The 21,661-nt window shown below is 49.7% G+C and overlaps 1 protein-coding gene across 2 annotated transcripts in view; it reads left to right on the top strand.

Annotated features, from left to right (window-relative positions):
* The window catches only part of KDM2B (lysine demethylase 2B), a gene marked incomplete at its 5' end in the record, with an annotated part of 120,353 nt that overhangs the window by 11,533 nt on the left and 87,159 nt on the right, over window positions 1–21,661 (top strand). For both annotated transcript variants that reach the window (XM_080820958.1, XM_080820959.1), the window contains 2 exons: window positions 15,348–15,526; window positions 15,691–15,797. In XM_080820958.1, coding sequence (XP_080677084.1) covers window positions 15,348–15,526; window positions 15,691–15,797 — 286 coding nt within the window. The remainder of the gene's footprint in view (window positions 1–15,347; window positions 15,527–15,690; window positions 15,798–21,661) is intronic.

Here is a 21,661-nt window from a genome sequence, read left to right as displayed (position 1 = left end):
CTGTGAAATAAATAAAATCTTTAAAAAAAAGAAAAAAAAAACACCCTCTCCTCACGGCACCAAAATATTGTCTTTGGCATCAGTCAGTGACTGTGTTTGTGTGGGTCTGTTTCCGGATGCTCTAATGTGAGTGTCCCCTGAGCAGCTCCCCCCATCTCACAACCAATACTCTCAATCCCAGATAATTCATTTAGGAAGCCTGGGATGTTTTCACGTTTGTGGGCTGGGAGCTGGGACGATAGGGAGACTGGGAAAGAACTCTAGTTGCCTCTAAAGATGCTTTAAACCTTCCAAGAGGACATATCCGTAAAGTGCTGGGTCCCCAGTCCCTCTCCACCATTATGTCACTGAGGGATGGCTCACAGCCGTGGTGTCCTGTATATTCTGTTTTTATCGTATTTCTTTTTTTAAAGATTTTACGTATTTGAGAGCGAGTGAGACAGAGTGCATGAGCTGTGGGGAGGGGGAGAGGGAGAGGGAGAAGCAGACTTCCCGTTGGGCAGGGAGCCCTATGCAGGGCTCGGTCCCAGGACCCTGAGATCATGACCTGAGCCGAAGGCAGATGCTTCATGGACTGAGCCACCCAGGCAGCCCATCTTTATTGTATTTCTCTCTAACGAGGTTACCTAAGCGAACTGATGTTTTCTTTGGCCTCTTATCTTGAAGAATCGTCACAACAAATCTCCTCATTCACTATTCATTTATTCATCAATTACATTGATCATCACCTATCTTTTACTTTACGTTTACCATACGACCTCATTTTGTCCTTACCAATAATCGTATAAATTAAGCGTGACTGTTCACTATCCCGATGAGGGATCCAAGGCTCAGACAGGACAACCCACAGGACAGGTGGTCAAGTTCAGATCTGAACCCAGCTCTGGGCGTTTCCTCATGCTTCTGCTCCTTGACTTTCTCCTCCTCCGTGTCTGTGTTGTGTCTGGTGAAGGAGACTCACCAGACATGCGTGTGTCCTTGACCTGCGGTGCTTAGTGAATTCTCACTGCTTACAAATCAACCATAGCTGACTTGCCTCCAGACCTTTTCTAAAAATTGGTTTAAAATCATAGACATTTTACATTGTAAACCCCAGAGAAGTTCTTAGACTTCCTCTAGTGTTGTTTTTTTTTTTTTAAGATTTTATTTATTTATTTGACAGAGAGATAGAGATCACAAGTAGGCAGAGAGGCAGCCAGAGAGAGAGGGAAGCAGACTCCCTGCCGAGCAGAGAGCCCGATGTGGGGCTCGATCCCAGGACCCTGAGATCATGACCTGAGCCGAAGGCAGAGGCTTAACCCACTGAGCCACCCAGGCGCCCCAACTTCCTCTAGTCTTGCTTTCCCCTTTCACAGGTGGGAAAAAATGAGGCCTAGAGAGAAGGGACTTGCGAGTTACCCAGACAGCAGATGGCATCTCAGATTCAAATGTGGGTTTGAATTTCAGAGGTTGGGAGAAAGTGATGCTTGTAACGCAAACCCAGAGGAAGAGTAAGTAGACTTGCGTGGGGGCTGGTGTGGATGGGCTCCTTTCTGGCCACACTGAATGGAGCTCAGGAGAGAAATCCAGGCTGGATCTACAGGACGGGAGGCATCCACCTCGCAGAACAGAGATGCGAGCAGGGGGCAGGTACAGGAGGTCAGGAGAGCAGAGGCTCCTGAGCCCAAAGGAAGGAGGGTTTCAGAGGGGTTCAGTTGTGTTTCCTTTTTTTTTTTTTCTTTAAGATGAACACCCAGCTTACTGGTTTTTTGTCCTATTTCCCTTTTCCTGCAAAGCCAGTGTTCTGAAATCAAAATCTTGACTGTGTTTGGGCCTTGGGGAACTAAACTTGCGTCTCCTCTCTGTTTATGTAATAGGAATCACTCCCCTGTGGGGTAACTCCTTAGACTGGAGTCACTAACATTAGCTGCTGCTTCCTAAGATCTTATTATAAGCCAGGGACCCCTCCCATATTATTTCACTTGATCCATATAAAACTGGGTTTCTTGCTATCCCCATTCCATCGGTGTCAAATTGAGGCTCAGAGTGACTTGTCCACAGTCAGAGAGCTAGTGTGTGGAATCGCTGAGATTTATGCCTGTATCTGTTTGGACACGGAGCTGTTCTCTTAACTTCTGCACAGAGCTGTGGCTGGCTCCCAGCGTCCTATAATCTAGAGCTCTTTCTTGGTTTTGGCCCGGATGTCTTTTGGGTTTTCTTGGCTGACTGGGTTTAACCCTGCTTTGTTAGTCTGGATTTGTGTCTTCTTCCGCTCATCTGTCTGTGAGCATCAGGCAGGGTCTTTTTTTTTTTTTTTTTTTAAGGTTTTAATTATTTATCTGGCAGACAGAGATCACAAGTAGGCAGAGAGGCAGGCAGAGAGAGGAAGGGAAGTAGGCTCCCCGCTGAGCAGAGAGCCCGATGTAGGGCTCGATCCCAGGACCCTCAGATCATGACCTGAGCTGAAGGCACAGCCTCAACCCACTGAGCCACCCGGGCGCCCCCAGGCAGGGTCTTGAACCCAGGGCACAGAGGACATCCTGGCACCGAATGTGTCCTGGGGACCATTTCTCAAGGTTCAAAGGTACAGACCCAGAAGATATCAGTGCTTAGGGAGAACCCAGCGACCCTTGCAAACATTTTGTTGCACAGTGAGGAAACTGAGGCCTAGATCTGGGAAAAGGTTTGTCCCAGGTGGTGCGGAGACTCTGTGCCCTGGGCCCTCCCCCTTTCCCTCGCACCTTCAGCTCGGCCTGGCATCCCTGATAGGACTCCTGCTTTTAAGTTCACAAGGTACTCCCAGGCAGTATGTGGGCAGGCCCTGTCGTCTCCACCTTACAGATGAGGAAACGGAGACCCAGAGAACTTCGGGGCTGTACATCCCCAAGGCCTCCCTGCTATGAGAGAGTGGAGTGAGCTTTGAACTGTGGCCAGTGCTTTTGTGAGTTCACACTACCTCTGTGAAGTGGGTAGCAAAATAAAAAGGAAGGAGCAGAATAAAACAATCCAGAAACAGGAGGAAGACGGAGGGGGACGGAGAGGGACGGTGGGGGACACTCTCCAAAGAGCGGCTCAGCAGCAGTTTGGGGTTATCACCCGTGCGTGCCTTGTATCAGCGTTCAAGGTGACTTTCAGCAGCCTCTTCCCGGCTCTGAGCCCACGGTTCTTGGAGCTGACGGATGGGGCCTTCAAAGCAAGGGCCATGGGGCCACGGATTAATTTCTGCAGCTGGAATTTGTTGGATGCGTGTGTAGCCCGTGAGCCCCGAGCACCAATGAGATGGGGGGAGGAGAAAGGAAGGGAGGGGGGCCGAGCTGCTGGCCTACTTAGGAATGCCAGGCACTGCTCAATGTGGAAAATTTCTCCTGTAACCCGTTGACTTCAGGAGCCCGAGAGTTGCAGGGCTCTGGGTCCCTTGCAGGATCCAAAGGGCAGCTTGTCCCTGTCACCTGGTCCGGGGATGGCTGCTCGCCAGAGCGTGGAGGTCCGCATTCCATTCTTAGCGCTCATCTGTCCCTTCTGTCCCTTGGGGGCACATGCCTCCTCCCTGAGCTTCCTGCTCAGACACCTGGCACTTACGCCCAGCTCTCCTTTGCCGTCCGTGGCAGACCTGACTGGGAACCTGAGAAGATGGAGGGGTAATTCTTAATCTCCCAGCTCAGACTGAAAAGGACTGGCAGGCCCCAGGGTCCCTGGTGACCCCTGGGGCAAGCCTTGGGGTCTTCGTCCCCCGCCGACTTCTTTCCAAGTTCACGTTTAAGGGATCTGATCTGAGTATTTGAGAACTAGGCTAAACATCAATGTGTCGGTCCCGGAAGAGGACCTAAAAAAGACCTAACCCAGTGGTTTTCAACAGGAAAATCCCTGGAATCCAGATCTGGGTTCTGAGCGCCATCTCCCCTCCCCGCCGCCGCCTCCAACCTGAGCTGCCTGTTTTTATTTATGCCTTTGGCTCTTGTCGAAGCTTCTGTTTGAAGAAAGAGTTGTATGGCGGTGAAAACAGAAGTATAAAGGTCAGTTCTTCGTGGCTTTTGCACACGAAGCAACTGAGGCCCGGAACAGGGTCAGTGAGGGTTGCTGGGACTGGAACTCGGTCCAGGGCTCTTGGCACTGTCCCGGGTGCCCCGGAGGCGTCCGCTGCTCATTGCGTGGCCTCCTGTGGGCCGTCGCTGACCGAGCAACAAGCAAGCCGGGCACCGGTGCCTCTGGTGTGGTTCTTCCAGAGAGAATGAAAGACCCTGTTATGGGGCTGTGTCTTCGGGGTTAAACTCAAAGTGCCTGAGAAGTCCATCTATGGGGCAGGGAAGAGAGCTCCCTTTCCCTGTCTGTCTGGTCTGGACACCGCATCTCCCAGACCAGCTCAGTGGCGGGTGGTGAAGCGTGTTGCAGACCTTACCATATGCCAGAAACTGTGCTGGGCTGTCTTGCATCAACGGGCCCCTTTTGCAAATAAACACCCTCCAAGTCTAGAAAGGGTATTTGAGGCCCTGAAGCCGCGGAGCAAGGAACAGAGCTGGGATTTATAAAAATCCTTTTTGCCGGAGAGAATTTTAAAAAGGAATGAGTAGACAGAAAGTAATAATGCATTCCTGTGGACCCAGCACCCAGCCCCCACACCTGCCCCTTGCATACATCCGTCCACTTTCTATCCTCCTGCGATGTTTCCGGCATAGCTAGGTATCATACCATTTCATCCGTAAAGTTTTTGGTATATAGTTCTAAACGAGAAGGGGTTTTTAAAACCATAGTCATAATAGTGTCATCACACCTAATCTTTTAAAAACAGTAATTCCTTGGGGCACCTGGGTGGCTCAGTTTGTTGAAGCCTCTGCCGTCAGCTCAGGTCATGATCCCGGGGTCCCGGGATCGAGCCCCACATCGGGCTCTCTGCTCCATGGGGAGCCTGCTTCCTCCTCTCTCTTTCTGCCTACTTGTGATCTCTGTCTGTCGGATAAGGGTATAAAAAAATTCTCAAAAAATTTTTTTAAAAAATTAAAAACAGTAATTCCTTAAAATGAGTAAATATCAGGGCGCCTGGCTGGCTCAGTCGGTAGAGCATGGGACTCTTGATCTTGGGGTTGCGAGTTCAAGCCCCACGGTGGGCGTGGAGCTTACTTAATAAAGAAAAAAAATAATTAAAAAAATAAATAACGTGGGGCGCCTGGGTGGCTCACTGGGTAAAGCCTCTGCCTTCAGCTTAGGTCATGATCTCAGGGTCCTGGCATCGAGCCCCGCGTCGGGCTCTCTGCTCAGCAGGGAGCCTGCTTCCTCCTCTCTCTCTGCCTGCCTCTCTGCCTGCTTGTGATCTCTGTCTGTCAAATGAATAAATAAAATCTTTAAAATAAATAAATAAATAAATAAATAAATAACGTGAGTAAATATCCACATTTATTGTGCAAATGTCCAGTTTCACATTAGCATACATGTTACTTCTTTTTTCTTTTCGTTTCCCGGTTCTGTGAGTCAGAATGTAAACACGGTCTTCACGCTGCAATTGGTTGGGATGTCTTTTTTTTTTTTTAATTTTTTTTATTTTAATAAACATATAATGTATTTTTATCCCCAGGGGTACAGGTCTGTGAATCGTCAGGTTTACACATTTCACAGCACTCATAGCCCATACCCTCCCCAATGTCCATTTCCCCACCACCCTCTCCCGTCCCCCCTCCCCCCCGCAACCCTCAGTCTGTTTCTTGAGATTGAGTCTTTTATGGTTTGTCTCCCTCCCAATCCCATCTTTTCATTTTTTCTTTTCCTACTTCCCCCCACCCCCCCCCCCCCCGCCTTGCATCTCCACTTCCTCATATCAAAGAGATCATATGATAGTTGTCTTTCTCCGGGTTGGGATGTCTTTTAAGTCTCTTGTAATCTCTGGTCCTCCCACCATCTCCAGCCAATCTGAAGTTGGATTCTTTGACCTGTAGGGTTTCTCCATTGTCTGGATTTTGCCCACAGCATTCCTTTGGAGTGGTTAGTGTTCTTCTGTCCTCGGTAGTTTCTGTAAGTTGGCAGTTAGATGGAGATGCTCGATTAGATTCGGAGTCTGTCTTTCTGTCCGCATAAAAATGCACTCATTCATTCATTCATTCATTCATTCATTCTTCCTGGCAAGACTACTTCATAGATGATGTTCTACTCTTCCATCAGGAGGCACATAATGTCAGGTCATCTCTCTCTCTCTCTCTCTCTCTCTGTCTGATGTGAGTAGGTATTGATGTCTGATGTGTAGCTTTGTTATTGTGTTAGAGGCTTCAAACTGGTGATGGTCTCGTGCTCTCGTCCTTTGTCATTTGTTGGCTGTGATACACCTGGAGAGATGCCCCCCCTCATCTGCCATCTCCCTTATCTCAGACTCCTAAGCCAGTGGTGGCTTCGACCAGCATCATTCTGCCTCCCCACGAAGTACATTATCATTTCTGCCCCTCTCGCTGCCACCTGGGGCTGGAACCCAGCAGAGTTTCATTTTCTGGCTACTGGTACGGTTGTGTTTTCCTGGGGGTTTATGTTTATGGAGCCCAGGCACCTAAAAGAACTGACTTCCCTTCCCCCTCCCTTCCCGCTTCACCCCTCCCACAGACTAGGGCGTCCAGGACACCTGGGGAGCTGGACGGAGCTCCCTGCGCACCAAGAAAGCTATTCTTAGAACCAAGTGTCTTGACCTTGCACGCCAGATATAGTCACTCTGTCTCTCCCACCTTTGGGCCTCTTCCCTGCACACCCTTAGTCTCCGGTCAGCCCCAGAGGCTCCTCACTGGTCTGACCACGCCAGGCCTTGACTTCCCTTTTCGTGTAAGGACGGGGCAGGCTGAGGTGGGGTCAGCCGGGGACGTGCACCAAGAGCAGAGGGAAGCGAGGGTGCATCGAGAGCCCTGGGGATTGTGGTGGGGGGGGGCAGTGCTGGAAGCCTGGTTTATGTTAGAAAAGAAAGAACAGGCCTCTCTCACCCACATCCTTCTGTGTTCAGCAACGGTTGTCCCACTGGTGGGGCTCCTGAATACTCGGGATTTCCAGATGCTTCTTTCCAGGTTGTGGGGGGTTACAGTTACCCGCCTCCAGGCACCCCCAGGTCATTTCTCCAGTTCAACTGTCATTTATATGTGAGGTCCTATGTCACATGCTGGGAAAAACATAGGATCGAAAAACACCTGACGTGACTTACTCATCCCACAAATATTTAGTGAGCTCCTGCTGTGGGCCAGGCTCTCCGTTCTAGATCCGAGGGTTAGAGTCGTGAGCAAGACTCTTCCCGTATGATGCTTACAGTGTAGTAGTGGGGAGAGATAAGACACAAGCTGGTCGAGGATGGAGTGGTGTGATGTCCCCCGTGGATGCCATTTTCTCTGCGAAGCTTCTCGTCCACAGCACAGTTATGCATCGTGTCTGTCCTGTAACACCTTGTACTAGGCCCCGTGGGGGAGGCCAAGGGGTGTTAGCCCTTCTCTGCCTTCAGGGATGTTTAGGGAGCCCTGTGGGGTTACCCAGTCATTTTCTGGTCAGCCTTTCTTCTTGTTTGCTGGGGCTGCCCTAGCACCACAATTCACGTGGCTTAAAACCACAGAAATGTATTTTCTCATCATCCTGGAGTCCAGGAGTCTGAAATCCAGGTGCTGGGAGGACTGGGCTCCCTCGGAAGGCTCTAGGTGAGAATTCTTCAGAACCTCCTCCAGCTTCTGGTAGCTTCTGGCTTCTCTGACATTTGTTGGCTTGTGGCTACGTGGTTCCATCACCTGGCACCATCTTCACGTGGCTGTTTCCTATGTGTGTTTCTGTCCAAGTTTCCCTTGTCTTATAAGGACACCGGAATTGGCTAAGGGCCCACCTTCATCCATCCTGACCTCATGGTAGCTTGATCACAACTGCGAAGACCCTACTTCCAGATATTGCCTGTTCGTAGGTGTCTTGGGTTAGGACTTGCACATTTCTTTTGGGGGACACAGTTCAACCACAAGAGCCCTTGAGGTAAGCCTGTTAGTGGGATAGAGAGAAGTAGAGCTAGGCTGGGGAGAGGAGGGAACCAACACCGAGCTGTGCCGTCTATGCCTCCCGTGTTTTATATGGGCCACCTCAGTTGACTCCCTACTTTTGGTTTTTCCTTTTTGTTTTCACCTTTTTAAAAAAAAGATTTATTTTAGAGAGAGAGCATGAACAGGAGAGGCAGAGGAAGAGGGAGAGAGACTCTCCAGCAGACTCTGGGCTGAGTGCAGAGCCTGATGTAGGTCTTGATCTCAAAACCCTGAGATCATGATCTGAGCTGAAATCAAGAGTCGGGCGCTTAACTCAACTGAGCCACCCAAGCACCCCCATATGTGCTTTTAAATTTTATTTACTTATTTATTTTTAAAAGATTTTATTTATTTCTTTGACAGAGAGAGAGAGAGCGCAACCAGGGGGGTCAGCAGAGGGATAGGGAGAAGTAGACTCCCCACTGAGCAGGGAGCCCAACGCAGGACTTGATCTCAGGACCCTGAGATCATGACCTGAGTTGAAGGCAGATGCTTAACTGACTGAGTCACCACACATCCCTACAGTTTTGTCCTTTTAGTTTTTTATTTTTATTTTCTTTAAATATTTTATTTATTTATTTGACAGACAGAGATCACAAGTAGGCAGAGCAGCAGGCGGAGAGAGGGAGAAGCAGGCTCCCCGCTGAGGAGAGAGCCCGATGCGGGGCTCGATTCCAGGACCCTGAGATCATGACCTGAGCCAAAGGCAGAGGCTTTAACCCACTGAGCCACTCAGGCGCCCCCAGTCTTGTCCTTTTAGGTTGATAGGACCGGGAAGCTGTGGTTTGCATGCAAATCTTAACTTCTGTGCCATGAGATGTTGCTGCACGTCTGATACCCTTAAGGGCCTTTCATTTGCCTCTAGTGTTCATTGTCTGAATTTGAAATCAGTTTTTAAATGAAAAGCAGTGGACTTTTTTTTTTTTATTTCCCACAACTGTTTCTTAGGTGGGTGGTCTTATCTCTGTTGCCCACTGGGGTATTGGGGTACTTTGCCTACAGGTCTTACACAATGGAGAAAGACTGGAACCTGAAACATCTCGGTCCTTCGATCCGTTGTTGTGTGTGGAATGTACTCTATCTGCTGAGAAGTTTAAAGAAAAATGATAAAATGAGCACCTGGCACCCGGGTTCCCATATAACCCTCTGCCGCAGAAGTGGCCGTTGTCTAGTATTGGTTTTCTGGGGCTGCTACGCCAGGTACCACAGACTGAGTGGCTTAAAACTACAGAAACGTAGTCTCTCAGTTTCTGAACCCAAAGTCCAAAATCGAGGTGGTGGCTGCATTGGTTCCTTTCTTCTGGAGGCTCTGAAGGAAACTCCTGCCTTGCCTCTTGCAGCTTTTGGTGACTAGGCATTCCCCCGGCTTATGGGAACACTGCTCTACTCTCCTTACCCTTTGCTTCCGGCTTTCCCTTGACCTTGACCTTCTTCTAAGGACTCTAGTGATTGGATTTAGGGGCCCACCCTGCGTCCAGGATGATCTGCTCTTGAGAGCCTTCTATTACCTCTATAAAGACCGTTTTTCCAAATAAGAGCCTATTTAAAGGTTCTGGGTAAATCTTCTGGAGGGTCACCATCCCACTACCATCCTGTATTGTGTTTATCATTTCCTGGGCTCTCTCTAGTGTTTCCCCAGCTGTGCCTTCATCCCTAAGTCAACTAAGTTGTGAGGAACTGAGCCCAGGCACACACCTAGCACCTAACACCTCCCTGCGGGGAGGGAAGGGCACTGGGCAGTCGGCAAAGGCTCTGGGAGGGAGGAGCTGAGCAGTCTGTGGCCCCAGGTCCTGATCCACGAGGAAGAGACTTGCCAAAGGAACAATAGAGTTTGTAAGTTCTTGTTCTTGTCAGATTAAAGGAAGTAATGTCTTATATTGCTTTGAAACATAATTTATTTTTTTTAAAGATTAAGTTATTTATTTAAGAGAGAGCAAGCACAGGTGGGGGCGGTGCAGGGCGAAAGGGAGAGAGAGAATCCCCAGGAGACTCCCCACTGAGCTCAGAGCCTGACCACAGACACTGAGATCAGGACCTGACCTGAAATCAAGAGCTGGACACTTAACCCTCTGAGCCACCCAGGAGCCCCAGAAAAATAATTTATTGAAGTGAAATTCACATAACAAAAATTAATCATTTTAAGGTATAGGATTCAGTAGCATTTAGTACGTTTACAATGTTGTGCAACTATTACTTCTCTGTTGGTTCTTTTTTTTTCTTAAGGTTTTATTTATTTATTTGACAGAGAGAGCGAAACAGAAAGCACAAGCAGGGGGAGTGGGAGAGGGAGAAGCAGGCTTCCCGCAGAGCAGGGAGCCCAATGCGTGGCTCGATCTCAAGATCCTGCTATCATGACCTGAGCCGAAGGCAGACGCTCAACCTACTGAGCCACCTAGGCGCCCCTTCTCTGTTGGTTCTAAAACATTCTCATCACCCAAAAGGAAGCTCCTATCCCTTAGCACCCCTCATTCCTGTCACCCGGCCCCAGGCTCCCACTAATCTACTTGCGTTCTGTCTGGATTTACCTATTCTGGACATGGTATATAAATGGCTTCATGCAACGTGTGACCATTGGCCACTAGGGTCTTTCACTCAGCATCATGTCTTTTCAGCTTCATCCATGTTGCAGCAGGGATCAATAGTACATTCCTTTCTATGGCTGAAGGATGTACATTTATTTATTTATTTTAAAAGATTTTATTTATTTATTTATTTGTCAGGGAGAGAGAGAGAGTGAGAGAGCGCGAACAAGCAGGGGGAGCAGCAGGCTGGAGGGAGCGGGAGAAGCAGGCTCCCCACTGAGCAGAGATTTTTTTTTTCCCCCACTTGGGACTTGATCCCAGGACCCCGGGATCATGACCTGAGCCAAAGGCAGAGGCTTTAATGCACTGAGCCACCCAGGTGCCTCCAGTTGAGACTTTTGAAAGAAAATGTTACTTTTAGAAAAACCAATTTTGTTGGTCATTTAGTGCCCAAGTTTTTGTATTTAATAACATCTTTATCGAGATATAATTTATACCATACAATTCAAGTATTTAAAATGTCTGAATCGTGGTTTTTTCATCTGTCCACATAGTTGGGCAAACATCACCACAGTCAATTTTAGGACATTTTTATCACCACCACCCCTCCCAAAACGTCTCCACACCCGTTTAGCCATCCTTATTGTGTTTTAGGATCTTAAGTAGTCAGTCCGCCGGACTGGCCAGTGGAGATTTAACTGGCTCTGACTTTCCACTGCTTCACCTTCTCCACCTGTAATTATAGATGAAATTGGCCAATTCTGTAACACTACCTGCCTGCAGGCACTTAAAGGAAGTGTTTCCTGGGCATGATCTCAGTTAAGGCTCAGATCAGCCCCATGGGCTAGTAACTATTTTTGTCCCCAGGTCACAGATAGGGAAACTGATTACACTCAGAGAAGCTAAGAGGCCTGAGGCCCAGGGAGGATTTGAACCACAAAGTCTTCCCTTAGTTTTGTTGTGTGGAGGGGCGCTGGGGTGGCTCAGTGGGTTAAAGCCTCTGCCTTCAACTCAGGTCATGGTCTCAGGGTCCTGGGATCGAGCCCCGCATCGGGCTCTCTGCTCCACGGGGAGCCTGCTTCCTCCCCTCTCTGCCTGTCTCTCTGCCTGCTTGTGATCTCTGTCTGTCAAATAAATAAATAAAATCCTAAAAAAAAAAATTGTTGCGTGGATAGGGGCGACGGAGCTCACGTTTTCTAGGCTGACTTGCATGCAGGAGCGGCTAGGGCGGTGATTCCTGTCTACCTGCCCAGTAGTCCTTCCACAGGGGTCTTTGCACATGGGACCTTGTGCCAGGGTTGGGAGGAGAGGCAGAGGGACGAGGGAGGCTGGCCAGAGAGGGGGAGGGTTGGGTGTCTGTTCCCCTCTCACCTCCCTGACTGTCACAGCAGGTTCTCTGCCAGCTGGGCTTCCCCTAAAAGCTGACCCGAGCCCACCTGTTGGCCCAGGATCCCTGGTTAGGAAGGAGCCTGAGCTGTCCGGAACAGGCCAGAATTTCCAACAAAGTTCAGGGATGCCCCCTGGTGGATCTGCACTCCCAACGCAGAAACAAAGTTGTTCTCTGAGTCCCGGTCACTGAGGGTGGCAATCTTTTTTTTTCCATCCTAGCGTGGGATCTCAAGTCAGTAACGCGTGGCGCAGGGGTGGGAGTTGGGGGAATAGGAACCTGGGCTGTGGATTAGATTGAATTGGCTTCAAATTCTAGTTCTGCGGCTCATTCACTGGGCATTTTGGGTCTAGTTAGTTGTCTGAGCCTCATTTTCTCATCCATCAAATGGGTATAAGTGAAGTTCTACAGAACTTCACAGAACCGCAGTTAGCTTAGGATATGCTGCGTGGAGAGCTTGTCTGTGCTCTGGAAACATTAGCGCTTCTAATTGTAGAGGATGTTCTGGAGGATTTGAGCCAATCCCATCATCTCTGGGGCATTGGTTTCCTCATTTCTAAGACAGGGACAGTCCTACCTCGCGTCTGGGGTGGTTGTAAAAATTAGATATTGCATCCGGAAGATAGTAACAGGCAAGGGTTCCTATGTGCATAAGGGGCTGCTTTTATTATTCAGTTCCTGCGATGTGAAGGGCACTGTGTGTTTATTCAACAAATATTGACCCTGGGCCTGTTACAGGGCAAGCTGTGCATGGAGCTGGGGGTAGAGCACCGAACCAGATGGGAATAGTACTCACACCAGCATGTAAGTGTCAGGAAGATTTTGTCTAGTTCAAGGGTTGGCAAACTTTCTCTGGAAAGATCTAGAGAGTAAGCGTTTTGGGCTTTGCTGGCCGTTCAGTTTCCTGTTGGCTTTGCAGCTCACCTGGTGTGGAGTGGAAGGAGCCAGACACATTATGTGAACCAGAGTGTGGCTGGGTGCTAATAAAACTTTATCTGTAGGGGCGCCTGGGTGGCTCAGTCGTTAAGCTTCTGCCTTTGGCTCCGGTCGTAATCCAGGGTCCTGGGATCGAGCCCCACATGGGGCTTCCTGCTCGGCAGGAAGCCTGCTTCTCCCTCTCCCACTCCCCCTGCTTGTGTTCCCTCTCTCACTGTCTCTCTGTCAAATAAATAAATAAGATCTAAAAAACAAAACAAAAAACCGACTTAAAAAAAAATAAAAACTTTACCGGTGGGCCCAGAGATTTGAGTTTTGTATCATTTTCATATCACAAAGTATTCTTCTTTTGACTCCCCCCCCCACCCTACACCACTTAAAAACATAAAAACCAAAAAAAAAAACAAAAAAAACAACCCCAAACCCCATAAAAACCAGGGTGCCTGGGTGGCTCCAGTTGGTTAAGCATCTGCCTTCAGTTTAATGATCCTGGGGTCCTGGGATCGAGTCCCATGTTGGGCTCCCTGCTCAAGAGGGAGCCTGCTTTTTCCTTTCTCTCTCCTGCTCCCCCTAATTGTGCTCCCTTGCTCTCTTTGTCTAATTAAAAAACTAAACAACACATAAAAACCATCTGTACCTCAGGGGGTTTACAAAAAACGGAGGGGCGGGGCAGGGGGGCATGGAGAGACCAGATTTGCCCATGGGGCTGTCATTTCCTGGCCCCTTTTGTTTAGTTTGCTCTTCATTCTTGGAGTAGCTTTGAACAAAGTGATTACCTGCTTCTGGTTCTTCTCTTTCTTTTTTTTTCTGGCTTACATATTTCACAGCCCCCCCCCCTTTTTTTTTTAAGTAGGCTTCACGCCCAGCGTGGAGCCCCATGCTGGGCTCAAACTCATGACCCTGAGACCAAACCCTGAGCTGAGATCAAGAGTCGGATGCTTACCCGACCGAGCCACCCAGGTGCCCCTCGTTTACACATTTCTAAGTTTCTGTGGACTGTGCATTTGTCATTGAGCTAATGGGGAATTGTGGTCTTTCCTTACCAGATGGCAGACTTCTCATTCTAGTCATGATGCTTATTTTGTGTCCTGACAGACGGGAGGTGGCAGCTTTCATCATAAATCACCATGAATTTGGCAATCTGCTCTGTGTCTGTCTTCTCCCCTTTCACCGCCCTTCCACTGAACTTTGCTTGTTCCTTCTCCATTGGCTGAAGTTCTCGAGCTATTATTCCCATCTTTTTTTTTTTTTTTTTCTTTTTTAAATTTCTATCTTACAGATGGGGACGCAGAGTCCCAGGGAGGGTGGTGATTTCCTTGAAGTCTTGTTTTTTTGTTTGTCACGTTTTTGTTTTGGAGAGAGAGAAAGAGAGCAAGGTACAGGGGACGGGGGAGAGGGAGAGGGAGACAGAGAATCTGAAGCAGGCTCCATGCCCAGCATAGAGCCCAAAGCGGGGCTTGATCTCACGACCCTGAGATCAGGGCCCGAGCGGAAATTAACAGTCAGACACCGAACCGACTGAGCCACCTGGGCGCCCCACCTTGACACTTCATTAGTTGCCGGTGGTCCCAGGGCTGGCGCTGAACCCGTCTCCCCGTTCTGAGCTTGTTTCCTTCTCTCTGGGAAGCAGTGGGAGGCACGCAGCTCTTTCCTTTCAGTTCAGACGTTGTTCATATGAGAAGTCATATGTCACATACTGTACAGGACAGCCAACATTCATTTATTTGTTCCATAAATAGGTACTGAGTTCCCACTCTGTGCCGGTCTCTGTGTAGATAGATACTCGGGGCAAAGTAGTGAGCAAGATAGACAGGACTTCTGCTCTGGTGACAGTTACGGAATGGTAGGGAAGAATGACAACAGAGCAGACAAGCATTACTTAGGAATTATGGTTACTGTCAGGGGGTAATGGGGGGGACCCATGCATTTATGCACCAGACACTGGGCCAAGGGGTTCTGTGACCATCATCTGATTTAATCCTCGCAACTAGCCTTTGAGAGGATGAAGACACAGAAGTTCAGAGAAGCCCAAGTGATTTTCCAGGCCCCATAAACTAGGGAGGGTGATGACCAATTGATCGGTTGGCTTATTTTCTGTGGAAATAAGGACTATCCTAATGCTGTGAATAAGCAGAAAGACCTTGAGGGCCATGCCAGGAGAATCTTCGGTTGGCCGTGGGGAGCACTGAAGGAGGGGTGTCCATGGTCAGGTCTCTGTTTCAGAAAGCTCACGCTGGCAGCACTGTGGAGGATGGATAGGAGTGGGGGGAGCCTGGGGACCTGTTAGAAAGTTCTGGAGGTCGTCTTGAAGAGGAGTAAGGGAGGACTGGACCAGTGTGGAGTCTGTGGTGGTGGAGGGAAGCAGATGGCTTGGAGAGAGAGTCAGTGAGGAAAACCGACCGGACCAGGTAATAGAGCCGACGTGGCGTACAGGTGAGGCGAGTTTTGTTGACGGGGATCCTCAGTGGCCTCCAGCTCCTGAGCCTTCAGGAGCCACCAGCATGTGGATTCTGCCTCTAGGTAGCCGGCGGCTGGTGGACGTGATGGACGTGAACACCCAGAAGGGCACGGAGATGAGCATGTCCCAGTTTGTGCGCTACTACGAGACGCCGGAGGCCCAGCGGGACAAGCTGTACAACGTCATCAGCCTCGAGTTCAGCCACACCAAGCTGGAGCACCTGGTCAAGCGTCCGACTGTGGTAGGGCCCCCGGCCACCATCCCCTCTCCGATGCCACCCCCTTCCTCTCCTTGCCCAGCTTCTGGGCCTGTGCCAGCCCCGGGGAGGGGGGCAGGTGGTGAGGGAGCCCGGCGGACGGGCGCTCCGCCCCGGACAGGAGATGCTGACGGTGGTCCGGCTTTCAGGTAGATCTGGTGGACTGGGTGGACAACATGTGGCCCCAGCATCTGAAGGAGAAGCAGACGGAAGCCACGAATGCCATCGCCGAGATGAAATACCCGAAAGTGAAGAAGTAAGACTGCCTGGCTAGTGGTGGGAGTTGGGCAGGCAGGGACGTGTGGGGGCGGGGGGCGTTGTCTCACAGCCCTGCGGGCGCTGCTGGGACGTGAGGAATGGGGGTCCTTGGCATCGGCAGCCTGGCATCTTGCTGCCTTGGAACGCTGGGGCTCTGCCTTCCCCTCCAGATGGGCCTTCAGCCTCCCTGTTGGCTCTCCCCAGGAGCATGTGATCTGGGGTGGGGGGAGGGGGAGGAAGAATAATGGGACCATCTCTGTGTGTGTGTGTGTGTGTGTGTATGTATGTGCTTGTCACACCCTTATCTCCTCCCACCAAGGGACAGCATGGCCTGGGATCAGGCATCTTCAGAGAGACCCGCTCACCGTGGACACTTTGCTTTTGCTGGTATTGGGGGAGGTGGTCTGGTGTTCTTTTGTTCCTTGCTGCGGAGACCCAGGGCTTTTCCCAAACAAAGAGCAAGGGCTACTTATTCATCATCAAACGCCCCTTAGACGGTGTCTCCACGCAGCAGCTGGGCTGTTGGCTAGGAAGGTAGCTGCGTCTAATGCAGGGACATCATTCCATGTGGACCAGTAAGTCCTGACACCCATTGTTTAACTTGGGCAGAGGCACCTGCGATCCCCTCCACTTTCTAGAATTTCAGTAATGGACCCTTGGGACCACTGGGGCTGCCTTAGAACTCTCACCATCTCAGGCCGTCTGTGTTTCCTTCTCTGAAATGGGAAGGAGATGCTGGCCGTCCCGGGTAGCACTGCTGCTCTGGGCTTCCTAGAAGAGTTGGCCCAGGCGGCTCCAAATCCATTAGCATCTCTCCTCTCAGCCCTGCTGCCAGGAGTGCCCCCGGGAGCCCGAAGGCTGTGAGCTTTTCATTCACTGCACCCTTCATTCAGGGCGCAGTGAATATGCAGAGTTGGTGCCAGACTTCGTGAGGGAGGCCAGCGCGCTGGCCCTGAGCTGCTCGAGGCTTTGCTTTCAAGCTCTCTCTTTCTTTAATTATTTCTCAGGCATTTTTCCTCCCCTTGAAGCTGAAGCTCCTTACATCCCTTGGATCTGGGCTACATCAAACACAAAGAGTGGGCTCGGTGGGGGGGGGGGCGGAGAGTTCAGTTCTCTTCCTTTCCCGTTCGACTGCAGCAAAATTTCCCGAGCCCCTGGGATGGGGAAGGAAAGGATGAACGAGACTAGGAGCCCTTACCCTCTGGAGGGTGTGTCATAAAACACACGAGATGAAGTGCAGCTTTCATCCTAGGTCGAAGGAGACAGGCTCTGGGGAGGGGAACAGGGAGAGGAGGAATCATTTTTGGCTGGTGGCATTGCAAAGTCCTCTTGGAGGGGACATCGGACCCGGGCTTTAAAGGGTAGAGGGGATGGGAGGAATGTGGGGAGGGATGGGGGCAGTGAAGTGCCAAGGGCCTTGAAGGAATCAAGAGGGGACAGCTGGAGGAAAGAGTGTGGGATGCAGAGATTAGTGAGGGCCAGATCACAGCTGCCATTGATTGGTTGGGTGATTGATTGATTGATTCATTCATTCATTCAACATGTGTATTAAACATCTGATTGGTGCTGGGGCACTAGACATATGGTGAGGGGGAAAACCAAATGAGCTCCCTGCCCTGACAGAGCTTACAGACTCTCAGGAGATAGATGTTCATCCAGCGATCCGAGAGACAAATGGAAATTTGCAGCCGTGTTGAGGCCACAAGGCAGAGATCTGTGGGCTTAGGGGAGCGTGTACCCTGGTACTTGTAGTCAGGGAGGGCAGGGCAGGTGTCCCCAAGATGGGATCTGAAGAGAGAGGGGTTACTTAGGAGAAGAGACCTGGGAAGAGCTTTCCTGGCTGCATGCAGAGAGCCTGGTATGATGGTTAGGAAAGGTGGGGAGAGGGGGACAGGTAGACCTATGGAAGGAAGGTTAGGAGGCTGAAGCAGAGAAAAGGAGGGTAGTGGGTGCAGGGTGGTGGGTGGGCCAGGCTGATCAGGGCCCAAGGTGCCATAGTGGAAGTGTTTCTCCAAAGACCAGTCAGAAACTTCTGTGAGATCTTTATTTTTTTTTTTTTAAGATTTTATTTATTTATTTGACAGAGCAAGCAAGGGAGAGAGAGAGCAAAGGAAGGGGGAGCAGCAGAGGGAGAGGGAGAAGCAGGTTCCTCGCTGAGCAGGGAGCCCAGGGCAGCACTGGATCCCAGGACCCTGAGATCATGACCTGAGCCGAAATGAAGAGTCAGTTGCTCAACCCAATGGGCCACCCAGGAGCCTCTCTCCATGAGATTTTAAGCAGAGATGGGTGTGTTCAGATTTGCTTTATGCAAGTTCTGGAGCTGTGTGGTTTGTAGGAGCTGGGAGTAGAGTGATAGGAGAAACCGGTGCATCACCACTATGAGGGCAACTAATGGGCCAGGAGGGAGCAGGGGACAAATGGGACATGTATCTAGGAAGGTAAAATAGTGCTGGGGGACATCAATTTCAATTACTTTGCCTCCTTCAGATGTTTGATATATTCTTGGCTTTATTGAAAAATTCCTCTAAGTAGTTTAATTCTATTAATACATTGAGAATCCTATCTAATTACCAAAAAAAGGCTCACACACAATTCTCTAGAACCACTTGCTTCAGCCCATTGGTTGGATCGTGTGGCAAATAGATTTACAAGCCCCGTCTGTGGCTGTGGGAACTTGTTACAGGATTTGAACCTTGTTAGGAAGGAAGTTGTCACCTTGGAAATAGTACGTTGGTTTTGCTGTAAAGAATGCTGATTTCAGTTAATCAGGAAGGTAAAAATCCCACAGTGATGAAGTCCTCTGGGGCCGTAGAGTGGTTCTGTGGAATTTAATTAATATGACACTGTTTCTGGAAGTCAGAGCTTCTACCCTGACGGGCCACCTGAATTGAGGTTTGCAGGAGGGAAGAGAGGAGGGTTACAGACCCATTACTGCCTTGTCTCTAGCTCCAGAATTGTGCCGTCTGATCATGGCGAGGGGTTCAGAGTTTTAATGGGGTTGGTTGAGATACTTAAAGCTAGGAGTGCTGACGTTTGTCAAGGGGTAGCTGTAACTTTGTGGGAGACAAAAGATGTAATGGTTACATTAGTGTATTAGCTATCTGTTACTGCTTTAATGAGTGCCCATAAATCCAAGACCCTGTTGTGAGTAGTTGGTAGGCTACAGTGACTAAAGCAAAGGCCCCATGCTCAGGGGGCTTATGTTCGGGTGGGAAGTAGAGATGGGCAAGCAAACCCAAGTGGTAAGTATTTTTTTAATTAAGGAGGTTATAAGTATTGGGAGGAAACATAAAGCGAGGTAAAGGGGGGCAGTGCCTGGCTGACTCAATTGGTGGAACATGCAACTCTTGATCTTGGGGTCGTGAGTTCGAGCCCCATGTTGGGTGTAGAGATTACCTTAAAAAAAAAAAAAAGGTTGGGGCGCCTGGGTGGCTCAGCGGGTTAAAGCCTCTGCCTTCGGCTCAGGTCATGATCCCAGGGTCCTGGGATCGAGCCCCGCATCGGGCTCTCTGCTCAGCAGGGAGCCTGCTTCCTCCTCTCTCTCTGCCTGCCTCTCTGCCTACTTGTGATTTCTGTCTGTCAAATAAATAAAAGAAAATAAAAAAATCTTTAAAAAAAAAAGGCAAGATAAAGAGAAAAGAGAATGACAGGGCTGGCTGAATAAATATTGGCTGCCCTGGGCGCTTCTGCCATTGCTTTCTCTCCATCTCTACCCTGCAGGAATGTTCTGGCTGACTAGAGTTACTTGCCTTAGAAAATTCCTTATAATAGATAAACAGTGACAACTGTTTGGGAATATTCCTGTATCAGTTTATTAATGCATAAAATTACCCTAAAACTTTAGAGCTTGAAAAAAAAAGAAATCTTGACAGTTTAAAGCAACAAACATTGCCTCCCAGTTTCTGTACATCAGGAAACTGGGAGTCGCTTACCAGGCTCAGAGTGGCTGGTGAGCTTGTCTCAAGGTGGGGGCCTGGGCTGCGCTCATACGAAGGCTTGACTGGGGCCGGAGGGCCCACTTCCAAGAGGGTGCGCTCTCATGGCTGTTGGCTAGAGGGCACCGTTCTTCATTGTGTGGGCCTCTCCATAGGGTGACTTGAGTGTCCTTGTGGCATGGCAGCTGGTTCCCCAGCACCACCACCCCACAAATGGTTGGAGAGAGAGCAAGGAAGAAGCCACAGTGTCTGTGATGACCCAGTTTTGAAAGTCACATGCTGTTTACGTCTGCCATATTCTTTTAATTAAAAGTGAGGCACTTGGTCTAGCCCACACTCAAGGGAAGGGGAATTTGACTCTATATCTGAAAGGGAGGGTGGTCTCAAAGTCTCCCGTGGACATGTTTTAAAGTCTCCATAATCTCCTAGGTCTACGACATGGGCATACCTTTCTCACTTAGCACTGCTGGGTATTATGATGCATTCCAGAAGGAAATGAGCAAGTCTTTTCTGTCCTCACATGTTGCTTCCAGAAATGAGGCTTGTGGCTTAATGGAGACAAGCTGTGAACTAACAGGCAGGAAAAGGAAGGGGACCCCACATAAGGCATATGTTGGGCCCCCAAAGAATTGGGAGTCAGTTGTATTTTCCTCCCTGTACTTTCTGGGAGTGGCGGGAAGAACCAGGAAAAAATTGGGGGGTGCGAAGCTGAAACCCCGACAGGATGAAAATGGGTGCTGGGATCAGTTTTAAGGCTGCCCCTGGGGATTTCTGGTGGCCATGGGAAATCTTTCATCTCCTCTCAGGGACTCAGTTTGCCCTTCTCCAAAATGGGGATCCTATCATTCCTGGCCCACCTCCCAACCACACTGTAGGGAAATGGAGCCGATAGTGGATGTGCGGTGTGGGAAGAGTATTTGTCTCTGTGGCCTCATGTAGACACAAGGTCTCCAAGTGCCATCGGAGTCCCTGGCTTTTCAATCTGTTCGGATCACATTTGCACTGGGCTTTTTTTTTTTTTTTAAGTTTTTTAAATTTATTTGAGAGAGAGAGAGAGAGAGAGCACAAGGAGTAGGGAGGGAAGGGGGAGAGGGAGAGAGAGAAGCAGACTCCTCGCTGAGCACAGAACGCAATGAGGGGCTGAGTCCCCGGACCCTGGGATCATGATCTGAGCCAAAGGCAGATGCTTAACTGACTGAGCCACCCAGGCGCCCCTGCGTTGGGCTTTTATCTTGACAACCCTTATTTACTTTTATCTCTCAGTAGCCATGTTTGCTGGTACTAGAAATGTTCATTCCTGTGTGATAGATCACCCTGGAACACGGACAGACTAGAGAGGTTGCTGATGGCACACAGGGACGGAGCTGTGGGCCAGGCAGCACACCCCAGACCTCTGGATTCCTGGCTTTTCCTCTCTACCTCTCTACCTCTACAAGAGGAACAAAGAAAACCAGCCTTTTCTGTGCTGCCACGTATAGACACAGACACTGTGTAACACGCATATCTCAGCAGTCTTGGAAGTAGGTGTTACTATCCTCATTTTACAGAAAAGGAAACTGTAGTTCCTAGTGCTTCCATGCAGATAACAGGTGTACAGCTGAGTGTAAGACAGTGGGGGCTGCTGCGGCTGTGGATAGTTTCAAAAATTCTTCTTTTAAAAAATGAAAAAAATACAAAACAGCAACAACCCAGTGCAGGCCAAACGAAGCATATCTAGGGCCTGGTTTGACCCCTGAGAACCACCATTTAGAGGCCCCTGACTAGCTCACCAAATGGGGATGCTGAGTTCCAGGAGGGGGAAGGATTTAGTCCAGTGTCACACAGTTGATCAGAATAATTATAGGGCTGTATTGCTGGGTGCTATACTTAACACAGATGAATCTGATGTGATCCCTGCTGGGGCTCGAGCTGAGGCATTTGTGACCAA

Source organism: Martes martes (genome assembly GCF_963455335.1).
Source record: "Martes martes genome assembly, chromosome: 13".
In the NCBI taxonomy this organism is placed as follows: Eukaryota; Metazoa; Chordata; class Mammalia; order Carnivora; family Mustelidae; genus Martes; species Martes martes.
Note: the sequence above shows the minus strand (reverse complement) of the source record. Positions and strands in the feature narration are given on the sequence as shown.